General features: G+C 41.1%; 1 protein-coding gene across 1 annotated transcript in view; it reads left to right on the plus strand.

Annotated features, from left to right (window-relative positions):
* The window catches only part of Tktl1 (transketolase-like 1), a 31240-nt gene extending 13790 nt beyond the window's left edge, over nucleotides 1-17450 (plus strand). The window contains exons 3-13 of the mRNA NM_031379.2: nucleotides 174-271; nucleotides 2471-2662; nucleotides 2746-2873; nucleotides 5936-6129; nucleotides 6592-6756; nucleotides 9550-9706; nucleotides 11483-11613; nucleotides 13826-13909; nucleotides 14826-14922; nucleotides 15297-15416; nucleotides 16626-17450. Coding sequence (NP_113556.2) covers nucleotides 174-271; nucleotides 2471-2662; nucleotides 2746-2873; nucleotides 5936-6129; nucleotides 6592-6756; nucleotides 9550-9706; nucleotides 11483-11613; nucleotides 13826-13909; nucleotides 14826-14922; nucleotides 15297-15416; nucleotides 16626-16798 — 1539 coding nt within the window. The 3' untranslated portion in view covers nucleotides 16799-17450. The remainder of the gene's footprint in view (nucleotides 1-173; nucleotides 272-2470; nucleotides 2663-2745; nucleotides 2874-5935; nucleotides 6130-6591; nucleotides 6757-9549; nucleotides 9707-11482; nucleotides 11614-13825; nucleotides 13910-14825; nucleotides 14923-15296; nucleotides 15417-16625) is intronic.
* Nucleotides 17451-17702: the final 252 nt, after the last annotated feature.

Genomic DNA, 17702 nt, shown 5'->3' on the forward strand with positions numbered 1-17702 from the left:
TTTGACATTGATCTGAGACTTTGTAGATGTGGCAAAGAGGATTTCATCCAGTGGGGTGGGAGGGATAATTCCAATGGGTAAAAAGGAGTAGCCTACACTTGGTACCACAAAACTGCCCAAAGCCCATGTCTTGCAGCTATTCCTCTATTCACTAGGTCTCTTTTCTCTTACAGGGACTACCATTTGTTAATGTGGCAACAGGATGGCCTGGACAAGGACTAGGGGCTGCCTGTGGGATGGCATATACTGGCAAGTACTTTGACCAAGCCAGGTAAGGGGCTTACCAGAATCTTTTTCACTGCCCCACCCCTGCACTTTGCCTCATTAGTTTGAGGAGCAAGTAATGGTTTTGAAAGTTCTGGTTACACAGTGTTGATGCAGTAAATAAATTACATTTGTGGAACTGTTCTAGCATCTCTGGTTGGATGTTAATGGTGACTGCAATATTAGAACACTAATATTTTCTGAGACAGCTTCATGTTTTGTCCTGAAATTTTTCACTGTGGAGTGAACAACATGTATTTTGCATTAGGAGCCCCAAAATGTTAGTAATACAAATATTAGTTACACAGGTCCTTTACTGGGTTAGTTCACAGTCTCTTTTTTGGACCTGTGCTCATCTGCTACTTGTAATGTCTACATGTGAAATGCCTGGTTTAGATTTAGAACTTCATGCAGCCTCTGCTGCATGTGGTGAGCCTGAATTCAGAGCTCCTCTGGTTCAGGTTCTCCAGGGTGTGGTGTTTCTCTTTCCCAGGATCTCAGGAGATGGCTACCTATATCTCTGGAGACCTTGTTTGACCTCATAGAAGCCCTTTGGAAGTACTTGGTTGTATTTCCTTCACTCTTCCAGCAGCCTTCTTATGCTGTTTTCACAGAACTGTTAAAACGTTTTATCCATGATAGCCTTTTAGTTACTACATTGAGTTTAATAACTGTTCTTTTTTTTTTTTTTTTTTTTTTTTTTTTTTTTTCCATTTTTTATTAGGTATTTCGCTCATTTACATTTGCAATGCTATACCAAAAGTCCCCCATAGCCACCCACCCCCTCTCCCCTACCCACCCACTCCCCTTTTATGGCCCTGGCGTTCCCCTGTACTGGGGCATATAAATTTTGCGTGTCCAATGGGCCTCTCTTTCCAGTGATGGCCGACTAGGCCATCTTTTGATGCATATGCAGCTAGAGTCAAGAGCTCCGGGGTACTGGTTAGTTCATAATGTTGTTCCACCTATAGGGTTGCAGATCCCTTTAGCTTCTTTGGTACTTTCTCTAGCTCCTTCATTGGGGGCCATGTGATCCATCCAATAGCCGACTGTGAGCATCCACTTCTATGTTTGCTAGGCCCAGGCATACTCTGACAAGAGACAGCTATATCAGGGTCCTTTCAGCATAATCTTGCTAGTGTATGCAATGGTGTCAGCATTTGGAAGCTGATTATGGGATGGATCCCCGGATATGGTAGTGTCTACATGGTCCATTAATAACTGTTCTTAAAGAGATAGGAAGGTATGTGGCTCAGCAGTTAAGAGCACTCACTGGTTGGTCGTCCAGAGGATCCAGATTGGATTCCCAGCACCCACATAGCAGTTCACAACTGTCTGTAACTCCAGTTGCAGAGGATCTAAAACTGTCTTAGACATACACACAAAGAAAACATTCATACACATAAAATAAAAGGTTTTTCACAAAAACTTTTCTTAAACTCACAGTACTGTCATGAGATCTAGGGTGCATTTTTTTGTTATAAATGGCTCATGTTTCTGCTGCAGAGAAGTGTACTGTTTATAGTGGAGGAAAGCTCCCTAGGTGAGATGTTTCCATTACTATGATTACAAATAAAATTTCAAGTTCAGAACTAACTGCTTTTAAAATGGAGTGTTCTGAAAAACAAAACATATGTACCTTATTTACAAGTTTCAGGTACCTGCTTTCTCATTTCCTCTTGCTTGCTGACAAACCAAGAAAGGGAACCGAAGCAACTTTTAAAAATAGTATTAGAAGCCGGGCAGTGGTGGCACATGCCTTTAATCCCAGCACTTGGGAGGCAGAGGCAGTCAGATTTCTGAGTTTGAGGCCAGCCTGGTCTACAGAGTGAGTTCCAGGACAGCCAGGGCTACACAGAGAAACCCTGTCTCGAAAAAAACAACAACAAAAAATTAGAACTGTTATGAGAATGCTAGTCAAAAATAAAGTCCATCTCATGGGGCTCAGATTCCTCTGCTGCTAAGCTAGGGAAGAATTGATGAAGAAAATTATCTTCAGGACATTGGTCTGAAGCAGCTCCCAAGGTCTCTCTCTTCCTTCCTTCTTCCCTCCCAACCTTGGCCCCTCCCCACTCCTATCCTCCCTCACTTTCTCCTCTTCCCCTCCCTCCCCACTCTTTCTCTTTATATCTCCCTGAAATGCATTTGTTTGAGTGACCCAAGTGAGCCCCAGAAGAGTCCTAATTATTTCTTGATTTGTTTCTAGCTACCGGGTGTTCTGTCTTCTGGGGGATGAGGAATCCACAGAAGGCTCTGTTTGGGAGGCATTTGCCTTTGCATCCTACTACAATTTGGACAATCTTATGGCAATCTTTGATGTGAACCGCATTGGACACAGTAGCTCCATGTCTGTTGAGCACTGCATTGCCATCTACCAGAAGCGTTGTGAAGCCTTTGGGTAATTGTGCCTCTGTTCCTGTGTCTTTTTTCTGTCCCATCTTCCTTCTTCATTTAACCTTCTTCATTTAACCTCAATGACAGGTGGAATACTTACGTGGTGGATGGCCGTGATGTCAAGACCCTGTGCCATGTATTCTCACAGGCAGCTCAAGTGAGAGGCAAGCCCACTGCTGTGGTTGCCAAAACCTTCAAGGCCCGAGGCATGCCAAGTAAGTATTTCCTTCCTGTGAGTATTCAAAACATTTATCCATGGAGCAGAACAGGCGGAAAGAGGCGTTGACTAGGCTGATGGTTTTCTTTCTTTCTTTTTTTTGTTTTTTTTTGTTTTTTGTTTTTTTGAGACAGGGTTTTTCTGTGTAGCCCTGGCTGTCCTGGAACTCACTCTGTAGACCAGGCTGACCTCAAACTCAGAAATTCGCCTGCCTCTACCTCCCAAGTGCTGGGATTAAAGGCGTGCACCACCACGCCCGGCTGCTGCTGATTTTCTTAGTGAACAGCATTAATGCTGGTAACATGCTAGAGGCTGCTTCTCTCTCTTGACTTCATTAGCTAATATGTCTGGTTAGGATAGGAGGGGTAGGTCAAACTTCTAGCAAGTAAACAATGTTCTTCTACCCATGTAAGGGAGTGGCTAGTGGAACAGTTCACAAGAGAGAACAATTCCCTAATAGGGAAGGATCTGTATGGTTCACAGTCAGAAAGTATGGTAGATGTATGAGTAAAGTGATGTTTGCATATTCACTTGTCTAGACCCAGACTTTCTGAAAGAACACATAGAGAACAGAAAGTTGGGAACTAGAGGCTAGGCAAAAAGAGACTTATTTTTAATTAAAATAATTTTATTCTAATTAACTCATAAATAAGAACATCAGCTAGTTTAAAGAAGCAACTCAAACACTTGTCCAGTCCCAAACTATACAGTTAGTATGGCCATTCTGAAGCAGTAGAATTTCAGTTCAGATTTTTAACTTTCTTTTTTTTAAATTTGATTTAATCTTTTTTTTTTACATGCCAGATTTTATTCCCCTCACGATCTACCCTCTGACTGTTTCATATCCCATACCTCCCTCCGCTCCTGTGTCCACAAGGATGCCCCCACCCCCCACCCACCCCACCTGGGACATCCAGTTTCTTGAGGGTTAGGTGTATCTTCTCTGACTTAACCCAGACCCAGCAGTCCTCTGCTGTATGTATGTTGGAGGCCTCAAATCCTATGTATGCTGCCTGTTTGGTGGTCCAGTGTTTGAGAGATCTTGGGAGTCCAGGTTAATTGAGACTGCTGGTCTTCCTATAGGATCACCCTCCTCCTTGGCTTCTTCCAGCTTTTCCCTTATTCAACCACAGGGGTCACCTGCTTCTGTCCATTGGTTGGGTATAAATATTTACATCTAACTCACCTGCTTGTTGGGTCCTTTGGAGGGCAGTCATGATAGGCTCCTTTTTGTGAGCACTCCATACATAGCCTTAATAATAGTGTCAGGCCTTGGGACCTCCCCTTGAGCTAGATTCCACTTTGGGCCTATCGCTGAACCTCCTTTTCTTCAGGCTCTTCTCCATTTTTTTGTTCCTGCAGTTCTTTCAGACAGGAACAATTCTTGGTCAGAGTTTTTTACTGTGGAATGGCAACCCCATCCCTCACTTGATGCCCTGTCTTTCTGCTGGAGTTGGGCTCTACAAGTTCCCTCTCTCCACTGTAGGGCCCTTTGAGTTCTGAGAGTCTCACATTTCCCAGACCTCTGGTACATTCTGGAAGGTCCCTCCACCTCCTACCTCCTGAGGTTGCCTGTTTCCATTCTTTCTGCTGGCCCTCAGGGCTTTAGTCCTTTTCCCCCCATGCAATACCTGATCATGTTCCCTGCTTCCCCTCCCTGTCCCCTTTCCCACCAAGGTCCTTCCCTCCCTCCCCTCCTGTGATTGCTTTCTTCTTCCTCCCAAATGGGACTGAGGCATCCTCACTTGGGCACTTCAGTTTGTTAACCTTGAGTCCTTTGGTTGTGTCCTGGGTCCTTTTTGGCTAATATCCATTTATTAGTGAATACATACCATGCATGTCCTTTTGGGTCTGAGTTACCTCACTCAGGATAATATTTTTTAGTTCCATCCACTTGCCTGCAAAAATCAGGATGTCCTTGTTTTTAATAGCTGAGTAGTATTCCATTGTGTAAATGAACCACATTTTCTGTATCCATTCTTCTGTTGTGGGACATCTGGGTTGTTTTCAGCTTCTGGCTATCACAAACAAGGCAGCTATGAACATAGTGGAGCACCTGCCCCTGTGGCATGGTGGGGCATCTTTTGAGTATATGCCGAAGAGTGGTATAGCTGGGTCTTCAGGTAGATCTGTATCCAATTTTCTGAGGAATCTCCAGATTGATTTTCAGAGTGGTTGTAGCAGTTTGCAATCCCACCAGCAATAGAGGAGTGTTCCTCTATTTTTCACTTTCATTATTACATTTTTTATTCACTTAATCCACTGGGGAGTAGTGGGGAAATGAGACATAATACAAGATGTAACTGCACATTTCAAGATTGTCATATGGAATTTTCTACCTCAAATTTAGTTTCTCAAGTATAAGTAGTTGAAAAGTGTATGGGTAATCATTTTAAAAAATGATATAGATATTTTATAATAAAACTGATTTGTGACTCCTCCTCCAAAAAGCAACCTTATTCCGGTTCTAAGGATTTGGTTAAATACAACTTTAACAAAGAGCCCCTACCAGAACCTGAATGTTTTCCTTGCCTTACATTCCTCCTTACATACCCAGTCACTAAGAGTGTATCTCATATACATTCCGTCCTCTTTCTCCCTGCTATCTTAGTTATCACTTAGTCCCCATAATCTTTATTGAACCACAGCAGCTTTACAAAGAGATGGTCTGCTTCCTGATCACTCTGAGAAGCATAGTACTGCAACAGCAATCTGTCTCTATAACACATCTGATCCTTCACTCCCCTTCTAAACTTGTTGTCATTTTAATCTTGCTTCAGATAAAAACTCATACATATAATGTCACTCTCCCAGTCTATCTTTTCAGCTTTGTTTCCTCCATTAAACCCTCCATTCACCAGCAAGTGAATCAGTGCTTCCCTCAAAAGCCACAGAACCTTTCTTAGGCTGCTTTTCCTTATGGCAGTTGCATCCCAGGACCCACCCTATGTTGGATCCTTATTCCTATGATTTCTGTTCAGATATCTTTTCCCCCAAAGTGACTTTCAGATGATCTGGGTCATTAAGCACCTGGAGTAAATATCCTTTGTTTTGTTGCAGATGTTGAGGATGCGGAAAGTTGGTATGGAAGGCCAATGCCAAAAGAAAGAGCAGATGCAATTGTCAAGTTAATTGAGAGCCAGATACAGACCAACAAAATTCTTGTACCATCACCCCCTATTGAGGACTCGCCTCAAATTAACATCATGAATATATGTATGACTTCGCCCCCTGTTTACGTAGCTGATGACAAGGTAGGCAAAAATGTAGACTATTTAATAACATCATATAAATCATCATGGGTTTTTTTCTTCCTTAATACACAAGAATCTTCATTTACTAATTAGCAGACAATAATGGAATTTGACTGATGGTTATGAGTTGTAAAGACAATATGCCTCCTCTTATTAACTCTGACTTTCTTCTTGTTTTGCCTGGAAGGGGTGATTGATTTAAGGAAGGTTTTGGGGTTTGTTTTGTTTTGTTTTGTTTTGTTTTGTTTGAAATAAGGTCTCAACTACAGCCCAGGCTAGACTTGAACTCATTCTCCCTCTTGAGTTCTGAAGTTATAGGTGTTAACCACCATATGTATAATTCTGAAGGATACTATTGGTGAATCAAATTTATTAAAGACAACAATTTATAATTCTATAAAGTAGTAAGTTCCTTCTAAGTGTACTTCCAAGAAAATCTAACCACTTGTCTCTTTATTCAAGGTGTCTACTCAAAGAGCATGTGGTTTGGCTCTAGCTAAACTGGGCCATGAAAATGACAGAGTTATTGTGCTGGGTAGTGACACCAAGAACTGCAATTTTTCTGACATATTCAAGAAAGAACACCCAGAGAGATTCATCCAGTGTTGTATTGCTGAACAAAACATGGTGAGTATATCATGCAGGTCTCTCAAGTCCTTTCTCATTAGCTTTCAGTAGTCTATGAAAGGCTTTGTACAGAAACATTCCAGGGAAACAGTAGTAGTCACAGAGGTGGTTTCTATGTCTTATGAACAGGGTATATGTAAGCTGCCCAACACCCTCTGGACATCCTGTTCATACAGATAGAAGGCAGCAGGCTGACCGCTCTAGATCTGAAGTGTCCTAAGCTCCCTAGTAGCCCTTTCTGTCCCATCTAGCCTATAACTAGACAATTTTACAGCCACCAAGAGGGCGAACAGATTTGGGCCTGTCACTGTACTTTCTTTTCCTCAGGCTCCTCTCCATTTCCATCCCTGTAATTCTTTCAGACTGGGACAATTATGGGTCAGAGGTGTGAAAGTGATGTCCTGTCTTTTCTAACCCACCAGTGCTGGAATTTAAGCATACTTTACTTTTTAAGTAATGGGTCATCACAATTATAAAAACATGCATGTTCATTTTTAGATCTTTGCATTTTGTTTTTATTGTGGTGCTATGGATTGAACCCAGGACCTTACAGAAGCAAGGCAAGTGTTCTACCACTAAGTTACACCCACAGCTGCTCTTTTCATTTAGAAAAAAAGAGGTGCAATCCTGTTTTTCTAAAATGAGCTCCCTATCAAAAAAGCTTGCTGGTATGATTGCTTCATTGATTACTTCAGTCAACAGCCATATGTTTTAAGTCTCCCTTTGGTAGGCCTCTAGCTAGTAACTTATTATAATTATATAGCTAAAAATGAATCATAAACTTTTGATCTTCATGTCTCTACCTCCCAAGACCTGGGATTACCAGTGTAAACCACAGTGCCAGGCTCAACATGATTATTTCAAATTGTTTACTGTTTGATCTGAAGGTTTTATACTCCAGAATGCCACACACTATAAAATTAAGGTGGGTGTAAACATGTCTTTTTAGTTTGTTAGCTGGAAGGTGGTTGGCAGAAAGACAGTGGGAAAAGAGACCATGGGTCCTTTCTCAGTATCTTGATTTTGGAACCAGGCACAACCACCTTACCTCTTGGCAAGTTCTAGTTTGCTCCCAGAGTAGGTCATGTCCTAGTTCAAAGCCTTCTAGAGTATATGAACCTAGAGTGCCTGCCAAAGGAGATGTAAAGAATAACAATATAAAGTGGAAACCATTAATGTTTTATTCTTTAACGTCAGGGGCTGGAGAGATGACTTGGCCAAAATATCCAATACCAATGCTTGACAACAGCCTATAACTCCAGCTCCAGGGAACCCTGTGGTCTCTTTTGGCCTTCATGGGCACCCAAACACACAGACACACATGGAGGGGTATAACGTGTAATTTTTAAAACTATAATAAATTCGTCTCCAACCTCAGCAGTTTTGCCCATCTCCCATGGGTAGCCCTAAGCAGCCATCTGGCCCTGATTCCAGAAGTCTGCTACTGAGCTAACCAAACCAGTTTTTCATGAAAATGCCTAGGCCAAACCCTGTGGATGGTCTGTAGAATGCAAACAACACTCTGGTCTCATTCAACTTCCTCTAGCCTCATGAAAGGAAAACACTAGAGACTTATATTTATCAGCCAGATTTATATCAGTAAATCTCCAACCCCAATATGTCCATGCAAAGAACACACAACTCAGTTAATATGAATACAGGCTTCACACCTAGGTTGGGCAAATATACCCTACCCTACACTATTGCCCAGCTATGAAATCACTAGCTACCTTCGGCTCCTCCGGGCTCCATCTTCTACCTCTTCTTCCTCCATCTTCTTCTCCCTCCATCCTCCTTCTCATCTTTTCTTTCTCTGTCTCTTTCTAAAACTTTCAGCTCTGCCTTTTCCTTCCACTGCCCAATCACAGGCTCTAGCCTTTATTTCTCCAATTAAGATTTTATCTGACATCACCTGAGTATGTGATCTACTCCTCATAGGGGGAACTCCTCTTGAGGGAGCAGAAAATACAAATAGCAATCCATAACAGAGGGGGGGCAAAGGGGAGGGAGAGAGATTTTTTTAATTGTGCAAATCAGACACAATCTCCCAGATCCAGTGGCCCAAAGAGGAAGGATAAGCACAAAACTTGGATAACTCACTGTATGCCCATCAACAAGAGGTGTGCAACCTTCATGAGGCAGCTGGACTGATCCTATTAAATCACAGAACTCTGGAGCATTGGGCCAAAGAGAGGTGATTTGTTCTAAATACTATTAAGAGGTCAACTGTGATGCCATTCAAGGTCAAGAGACCACTTGGAAAAATCTTTAACTTTAGAGTTTTCATGGGAATGGAGGCGTAGATAAAGTAGGCCATGGAGAAAGGAGTAAATGAGGATAATGACTAGATGACTTTTTGATAATTTTTCTGTGAAGTAGAACCAATTAGGGGCAGTTTCTGGAAGGAAGGGTAAGGTAGAATGGGAAAGTAGAGATGGAAGGTATTGACATAATTGAATGGCAACAGATGATTTAAAAGAAAGTGAGAAATTGATGAGAGGGAGGGAGTCATAGGATTGGAGAAGTTTGGGATCCAGGATGAGCATTAGGCAGACTATCCACAAGGTGTTGGTTAGGGGATGGACAAGCAGAAGACAGGCACTACATTTATTAACTTGGTCTCTAGGAGTGTGTGTACCACCAGAGGTGGTAAGAAAAGTCCAAGAAAGAGACGTGCTAAGATTACAGAAGTGTTGACCATGTACAAAAGGACTTATGTAATCTTTGTGCTTTAATGGGGAAAGGATGAAGCCAAATTCAGGAATATTCTGCTTCCTGTTCTTTGTGTTTTAGGTAAATGTGGCTCTAGGATGCTCCACCCGTGACCGGACCATTGTTTTTGCTTACTCCTTCGCTGCCTTTTTCACCCGAGCATTTGATCAGATCCGATTGGGAGCCATCTCTCAAATCAACATCAACCTTATTGGTTGTCACTGCGGGGTATCTACTGGTATGTATTCTCAACATTGTCATGTTGATGGATTTGTTTAGTCATTGCATTTTCTTACTATTCACTAAAGGGATTTATTTTTTAAAAGTTGTATTGTGTTTTAGGTGTTTCAGGTACTCTGGATACCAATCCAGATGAGGCATATTAGTATAAAGTACCCAATCAAGCATTGAGAAATACTTCTGTGCAGTCTTTTCTGAAATTTGCTATATACCAAATCTGAATAAAGATAACATACACATCCCAAAATTGTTTTCTATCTTCTGTGTGGTCACAAACTAATTGGAATAAGCAGCAAGGGTAGAGGGAAAGGAAGATTGTGAGCTACTGAACACATATTTAGATAGAAGCAGAGCAAGATTGCTGTTATACCTTTTTGTATTGTCCGGTGGCAATCTTTGAGGAATATGATACAGGAAATTATGCTAATGAAAACTTCATTCTAGTATTAGTAACCTGCCAGGAATTGCTGGAAACAGAAATGTCTGAAAAAAGATTGAAGAAAGGTGGGAATTAACAAGAGAATAGAAAAACTAAAGGAGGCCCTAAGAGAGCAATAGATAGATAGAGATAGATAGATAGATAGATACATAGATACATAGATAGATACATAGATAGATAGATAGATAGATAGATAGATAGATAGATAGATAGATAGATAAAATGTTGCTGACTAATAGAAGGATTTGGAGCTATATAAAAAGCAAAAAAGCAAGTATCTAGGAGTTTCTTAGTTAAGATGGAATCTTGCTCATGAATTACAGAAATTGCATGGGAAAGATAAGTCAGCTGGTACCAAGTCATCTAGATAGTTGTGGCAGCTTACATTTGCTGCTAGAGTGCTACTTTTGTACATTCAGGAACCAACCATATAAGTAGCTGGCTGCCTAGGAGAACTTAACTGTAGAAAGCAGCTCTGGCTGGAGCTTGGAGTGGAAACAGCTAGATGAGTGAAACTGAGGCCAAATGGTATCCCAGGGAGCAAATATAGCTGAGAGACAAGGCAGCTGAGACATAGAAGCAATGTAGTATGGGCAGGAATAGCAGCCTGAGAAAGGGCCCTAGAATCTTCAACCAAAACTGGGTTCACTGAGAATTTGAAAATCAGGACAGTCTACAGAGACAAGTGAATCTATCATAGAGAGGATCTGCATTTCTGAGATTAGACAGTTGTCCTAGGTAACATAGTATACACAGAACACTCCTTTTCCAAGCCTGAAAAAAGTAGGCTGCTTCTTTGTACATTGTGACTTCTGTATATTGATCCTATATACTCAAGGGCATCCTTAGTTACAGCAGCATCCTAGGATATCCCAAAAGTATGTTATTCAATACTTGACAGGCAAAATGAATAGGACACTTCAGTGTGAAAAAGTCTAATTCCTTGAGGGTGAAAAGTAGACTGAGCTAGAGAGACAACACTCTGGGAAGCTCTTAAAGAGAGGAAGGCACAGGATCAGAGGCTGGTATGGCTGGATAGAGCTGACTCAGGAAGAGAGGGCATTGGGTTAACTTGGACAGGAGTAATACTGTGTGGCCAGCCAACTGATCGCTGAATTGAAAGATTACTTACTAACCTAACTCAGAATATTTTAGTGAGCTTTCCAGGAAGATGGCTATGTAAAAGCTCAATATAAATTACAGCAAGTGTTTAACCATGCAAGGCCTTGCTGCAGTTCAGGATGATCTGGAGCAGTAAGAATAGCTGCTTCTCAAGAATGATGGAAGGAGTTGAGGGTTGTATTCATGCTTTTGTTGGTCTGTGATTTTTCTCAGGTGATGACAACCCTTACCATATGGCCCTGGAAGACCTGGCCATGTTCCGAGCAATTCCCAATTGTGTTGTTTTCTATCCAAGTGATGCCGTCTCCACAGAACATGCTGTTTACTTAGCAGCCAATACTAAGGTAAGTTTAAAAGATGCCAGATTAGTCAGAAATGTTTCTGGACTCTACTACAAGTTTTGAGCTGATGACAGTTTTTTGTTTTGTTTTGTTTTGTTTTGTTTTGTTTTCCTAGCATAAAATATAAAATTTGGTGCTAGAAGCTGAGGATATAACTCAGTTGCTAGCATATTTACGTAGCATTCATGAGGCCCTGAGTTTGATCTCCTGTACCATATAAACTGGTCATGGTGGTGCATTTAGGAGATGGAGCCTGGAAGGTCAAATTTTCAAAGTCATATTCAGCTATATCACTAGTTTTAAGCCTGCCTGGGATTCATGAGTCCCTGTCTCAAAAAAAAAAAAAATACAGCTTTACAACAGATGACTATGTACATGAATGCATTGAGATTGTAAAACACTCAAATGAAAGCCTCGTATAGGGCTAGAGAGATGGCTCAGTGGATAAATAACTGCACAAGTAAAAAGGACCAGAATTCAGATCTCTAGTACTCACATAAAAAACTGGACAGGGATCCAGGTGTGGTGATACACATCTTCAATCCTAGCACTTGAGCTTGAAAATGTGTGCATTCAACTTAACAAAGTTATATTTGTACCTTCTCATTGAAAATGTCTGGGTCACTTCATATTCACATGTTTCTCTATTGATGGATGAATCATTACTAACTATATTGTGGTAAAATTAATTTTCACTGTGTTTTTCTGTCGATAAAAGTCAGTGCCTCTGCCCTGACTTTTTGTTTCATGAGAACAGGAGAAGTCAGTGCATATTTTAGAAATCTTCCCAAACCAAAAAATGGGACAACATAGAAAACTTACCACTGAGGTCATCACTAGAGTCCTGCTTGAGAGTTTCCTGTGTCCATAGCAGTGTCAAATGTTGTACTGGCTAGTTTTGTATGTCAACTTGACACAGCTAGAGTCATCAGAGAGGAAAGAGCCTCAGTTGAGGAAATGCCTTCATATGATCAAGCTGTAAAGCATTTTCCCAATTACTGATTAATGGGAAAGGGCTCAACCCATTGTGGGTGAGGCCATCCCTGGGCTGGTTGTCCTAGGTCTATAAGAAAGTAGGCTAAGCGAGTCATGGGAAGCTGGCCAGTAAGCAAAACACCCCTAGCTCTGTGGTTTCTGTATCAGCTCATGCCTCAGATTCCAGCCTGTGAGTTGTTGTTCTGACTTTCTCCAATGATGGGCTATGATCTAAACATATAAGCCAAATAAACACTTTCGTCCCCAACTTGCTTTTTGGTTGTGATGTTTCACCAATAGAAACCCTAAGACAAATGTGTAACCTGTTCACTGGTAGTTGAGCTTCTCCCTCACTCCAGAGTATGCATTTTGTTGTTAGTATGAAGAGCTGTTCACTCAGCTTGGCAGTGGTGATGCACAGCTTTGATCCTAACAGGAGACAAAGGCAGATGAATCTCTGTGAGTTCAAGGCCAGCCTGGTCTACAAAGCAAGTCTCAGGACAGAAACCCTGCCTTGAGAAAAAAAAAGGAAAGAAAAAAAAAGAACTTTTTGTTCTTTTTTTCTAGTGTTACATGGCTTCTTACTTGGAAATTTATGGTTTGGCTTAATTTTTTTTATTTTGAAATTATATTATAATTATAATATTCCTCCCTTTTCTTAATTCTCCAAGTCTTTCCATTTATCTCTCCTTACTAGCTTTCAAAATCATGGCCTCTTTTTTCACTAATGGTGTGTGTGTGTGTGTGTGTGTGTGTGTGTGTTATTTGTAAATATAACCTGCTCATGATATTACTTGTACGTTTGTGGTGTTCTCTTCCTGGAGAAGATTTATTTCTCCCACTCTCAACATTCATTAGTTACCTGTAATACTTTTTATAGGGTTGAGACATCCTCCTGGGCTTCCCCGCCCACATCCATGTTAGCTTGTCTATTATTGTTGTCTATATTCAGCTCATGTTTAGGTAGACATGTTGGTAAGACTTTATGGGTGTAGCTTCTAACATTCCTAGGGGACACAGTCTCATGGCACACTCCATGTTCCTCTGCTTCTTACAGTCTTTACACCCCCTCTTCCTCAGTGTTCCCTAAAGTTTACATTCGAGAGTGTTTTGTAGATGTATCTATTGAGATTGGGCTCCACAACCCTGCATTTTGATTGGCTGTGGTTTTCTGTAATGATCTCTATCTGTTGCAGTTGATTTTCTTAACTGTGCTTTCTGGTTTGCACTCATGCCACAGGAAATGTGCTTTATTCGTACCAGCCAAGCAGAAACTGCAATTATTTACACCACTCAAGAAACCTTTCAGATTGGACAGGCCAAGGTAAGAGCATAAGTTTTCCTGTATTGTCTAGTATCCATTATATAACGAGATCCATTCTAACCCTTACATGATGTGCCTTGGTCACTTTTCCTATACTAAGGCTGTTGTGATCTTTGCCTGCTGAATCTGTACTTCTTTCCATATGGAGTCTCACTTTTTTGTCTTTTGTTTTGAGACAGTATCTCATTATGTACACCAGGCTGGCCTTAAACTTGGAAACCTGCTTTACCCTCCTATGTGCAGGGGACTATAGACATGTGACAGCACACCCAGCTTTGTTGAATCCATTTATAGGAGAAGGATTTGTTTGGTTTTTATGGTGCTATGGATTGGTCCTTATGCATGCTAAGCAAATACTCTGTCTCTGGGTACATTGCCAGACAATGTTTCCCCCATTTGTAATTACCAACTGTATGTGCTTGTGTGTGGCAGGTGCATCACTACTGCATTCAGGTGTCCCAGGCTTTCTTTGACATCTCTGCTTGGCTGTGAGGGCCCCAGAGTGACAATAGTATTCAGATAACTATTTCTTTTTGCATTGAAATTCATCCAATCTGAATTTGCATGCAAGTGTGAAGATCACAGGACAATCCTAGGGTAGTGGTTGATTCTCTCTTCCCACCTGTGGGTCTAATGAATAGAACCAGGTCATCAGGCATGATGGCCAGCACCTTTACATGCTGAGCTATAGGCTATACAATTGTTAGTCCTTTCTTAAAGTTTTATTTTACAGTAGGCTCTCACAAAATTGTTCATGCTGTCCTTAAGCTTGAAATCTTTCTGCCTCTGTTTCTTGAGTGACTGGCTTTTAGGTTAATTAATTTACTAATAAATTTGTTGGCATTAGGTCAGAAGCAAAGAATCTTTGAGAAGACTTCCATAGTAACCATATTTTGTTTCGTTGGTACTATATCAGGTTGTCCGCCATAGTGACAATGACAAGGTCATAGTTATTGGAGCAGGAGTCACCCTGCATGAAGCCCTAGTAGCTGCTGCTGAGCTCTCTAAAGAAGGTCAGTTGATTGTGTAAACATTGAAGTTATAACAAGTAGAATGTCACCTATGTGATATGCTCAGACTGATCTGGCTCCTGAGTTTAAGTCATGTGACACCACCACAACCCAGCTGTCTTTCTTCCTTTCTTTCCTCCTTTCCTCCTTTCTTTCTTTCTTCCTTTCTTTCTTTCTTTCTTTCCTTTGGTTTTTTGAGGCAGGATTTCTCTGTATAGCCCTGGCTGTCCTGGAACTTACTCTGTAGACCAGGCTGGCCTTGAACTCAAGAAATCCACCTGCCTTTGCCTCCCAAGTGCTGGGACTAAAGGCATGTGCCACCACTGCCCGGCAGCTGTCTCTGATTTTTAAACTAAGCTGATACTATTTTTCTCCAGATATATCTATCCGTGTCATTGACTTGTTTACCATTAAACCTCTGGACATTGCCACCATCATTTCCAATGCAAAAGCCACAGGTGGCCGAATTATCACCGTGGAGGATCACTATCCTGAAGGTGGGTTGGGTACTTTAGGTATGCTTTTGCAAGTTTGTTTTCGTAGAAAGTGTTTTTGTTTTGCTTGACTGTAGATATACCATGTTCTTTATATAGCCTCCCACTAGTTCAGTATACCTTTGTTATGATTCTTACAAGTGCATCCTTGTAGGGGCCTCTCAGCTACCTAGAGTGGTTTCTTGAGCATGGATGTACTTTCTGTGTCCCTATCATAGAGCCCAGTCAACTAGGGTGGGTCAGTAGCACCACTGAGGTGGCTAATTGAGCAATGGACAGGGAAATAGTCACAAAGCTTCTACAACTTACTTTGAGTTTTGAATTATTAATAGTTTACTCCCATACCCCTTAAAAAGCTAGCTCCTCCTGGGCAGTAGTGGCACACACATTTAATATAGCACTCAGACAGAAACAAGGTAGATCTTTGAGTTTGAAATCAGCTGGGTCTACATAGCATGTTCCAGATCTGCTGGGATACATAGACCTGTCTCAAAAACATCTAGATCCTTGCAAACAAAACAGCAGGTGGCAAAAAATAAAGAGTATTTCAGGGAGATAAGGCTTGGGCTATGTTTGGGCCTAGAAAACTAGGTAGGAGAGACAACATTTTGTTTTTATTACACAAGGCCTTAAGACCACATCTCATTGGTTATTTTTCTGGGAGGGCTCCCAAATTCTGCATGCAAGTGTGAGAACCTCTGGTAGAGATGGGAGAAACACATACCCCCACGAAGGGTACATAGAACATTTCCTAAAAAGACTATGTCTGCCCAAGGGTACACATAATTAATGATAAGGCACCCCATGATTCTGATGAAAACTAATGTGTTGACAGTTTCTACAGACATTTATACCAAAATTTACCTGATTCTTGGCAGAAAAATGGGCAATTGTTGTAGTCTGTATTGTTTGTACACATAGTCTAGGCACAAGGGCTGCCACCCTATGAAGAGGGAGAGGTAATAGCAGTGAAGAACACTTATACCAGCCAAAGACCACCCTATCACTAGCTATTTGTACAAACAATGTAGGCTACAAGATGTGGAATTAGAAATGAGAACTCTTTAAGCCTGTTGGAGCGTGACTATTGGAGTGAATCCATGAGTAGTGAAGTAGTTTGCCCCGAGAGCAACAGATTTAAAAGTCTATATCACATGATTGTTTTAAAGTTTACTAGCTGTTTAAAAAAGTTATTATCTTTTGTTTCTGTAGGTGGCATTGGAGGAGCTGTCTGTGCAGCAGTCTCCATGGAGCCTAACATTGTGGTTCATAACCTGGCAGTAATGGATGTGCCTCGTAGTGGAAGATGCAATGAAGCACTAGATTTTTCTGGAATCAGTTCCAGACACATCATTGTGGCTGTGAAATGCATCTTAATGACCTAAATTAGCTGTTGTCTTTGGTCTGAGAAGACTAGCCTCTTCTCTGTATGTTTATGCTTGTGCCAAAACCATCAATTAGATAGAAATGATGATTGCGCTTTGTTCTCCTTAAAGGCAAAACCAGTTAACACCTTTGTTCCACATTCAGAAATTCTAATTCCCCTCTAATCTGTGACTACACATACAAATATCACTGTTTTAACCATCAAAGGGGTTATAAGATTTATAATGGCAGAATAGATAACAAGACAACTACCTGACACTGAACTTTCTCATAAGACTGAATATAAGTGGATTAAGGAACAATGTAGAAGTGACAGTTTGGAAGTATTTTCTTCATAAGTAAAGCAAATGTGTGTTGAATTGTAGTCCGCAGCCCACCTTTCACAGAACTAGACCCCCGAGATACATAGTGCTGTTCAACTTGAGTTACCATGTACACTGCCTGCAGGTTCCTGAGTTATGTGTAATTTCAGATGCTCTTGATTTTTCTCTGCTGTTTCCCTTTATATCCCCTCCACAGTTCACAGGTTGATGAACAGAACAAAAGCAGTTATGATCACTTGTGCTGTTGTGATGACTGTTCTGTGAAGACGTAAGGACACTTGATCTCCACACTATGCTGTTTGATGTTAATAAAGCATTTAAAAAACCATCTACTTTATGCAGTTTGTGCCTTCTATAGGATTGGATCCCTCTTGCAATAGTCTTAAGAGAAGGACTTCTATCTCAACCAGACAAAGCCATGGTCCCTAACATTAAACTTAGGATGGGGTAATAGGCTGCAGACTAGGCCACTCATTGTAAAATAACATAGCCTTGAAAATCTACCCTAGCCAAGTCCTTCCATCATCTGGAATGTAAGCTGGGACTGAATTTCAAAAGCATACTAGATGTCACATTTCTT

This window comes from Mus musculus, chromosome X (genome assembly GCF_000001635.26).
Source record: "Mus musculus strain C57BL/6J chromosome X, GRCm38.p6 C57BL/6J".
NCBI classification, from domain to species: Eukaryota; Metazoa; Chordata; class Mammalia; order Rodentia; family Muridae; genus Mus; species Mus musculus.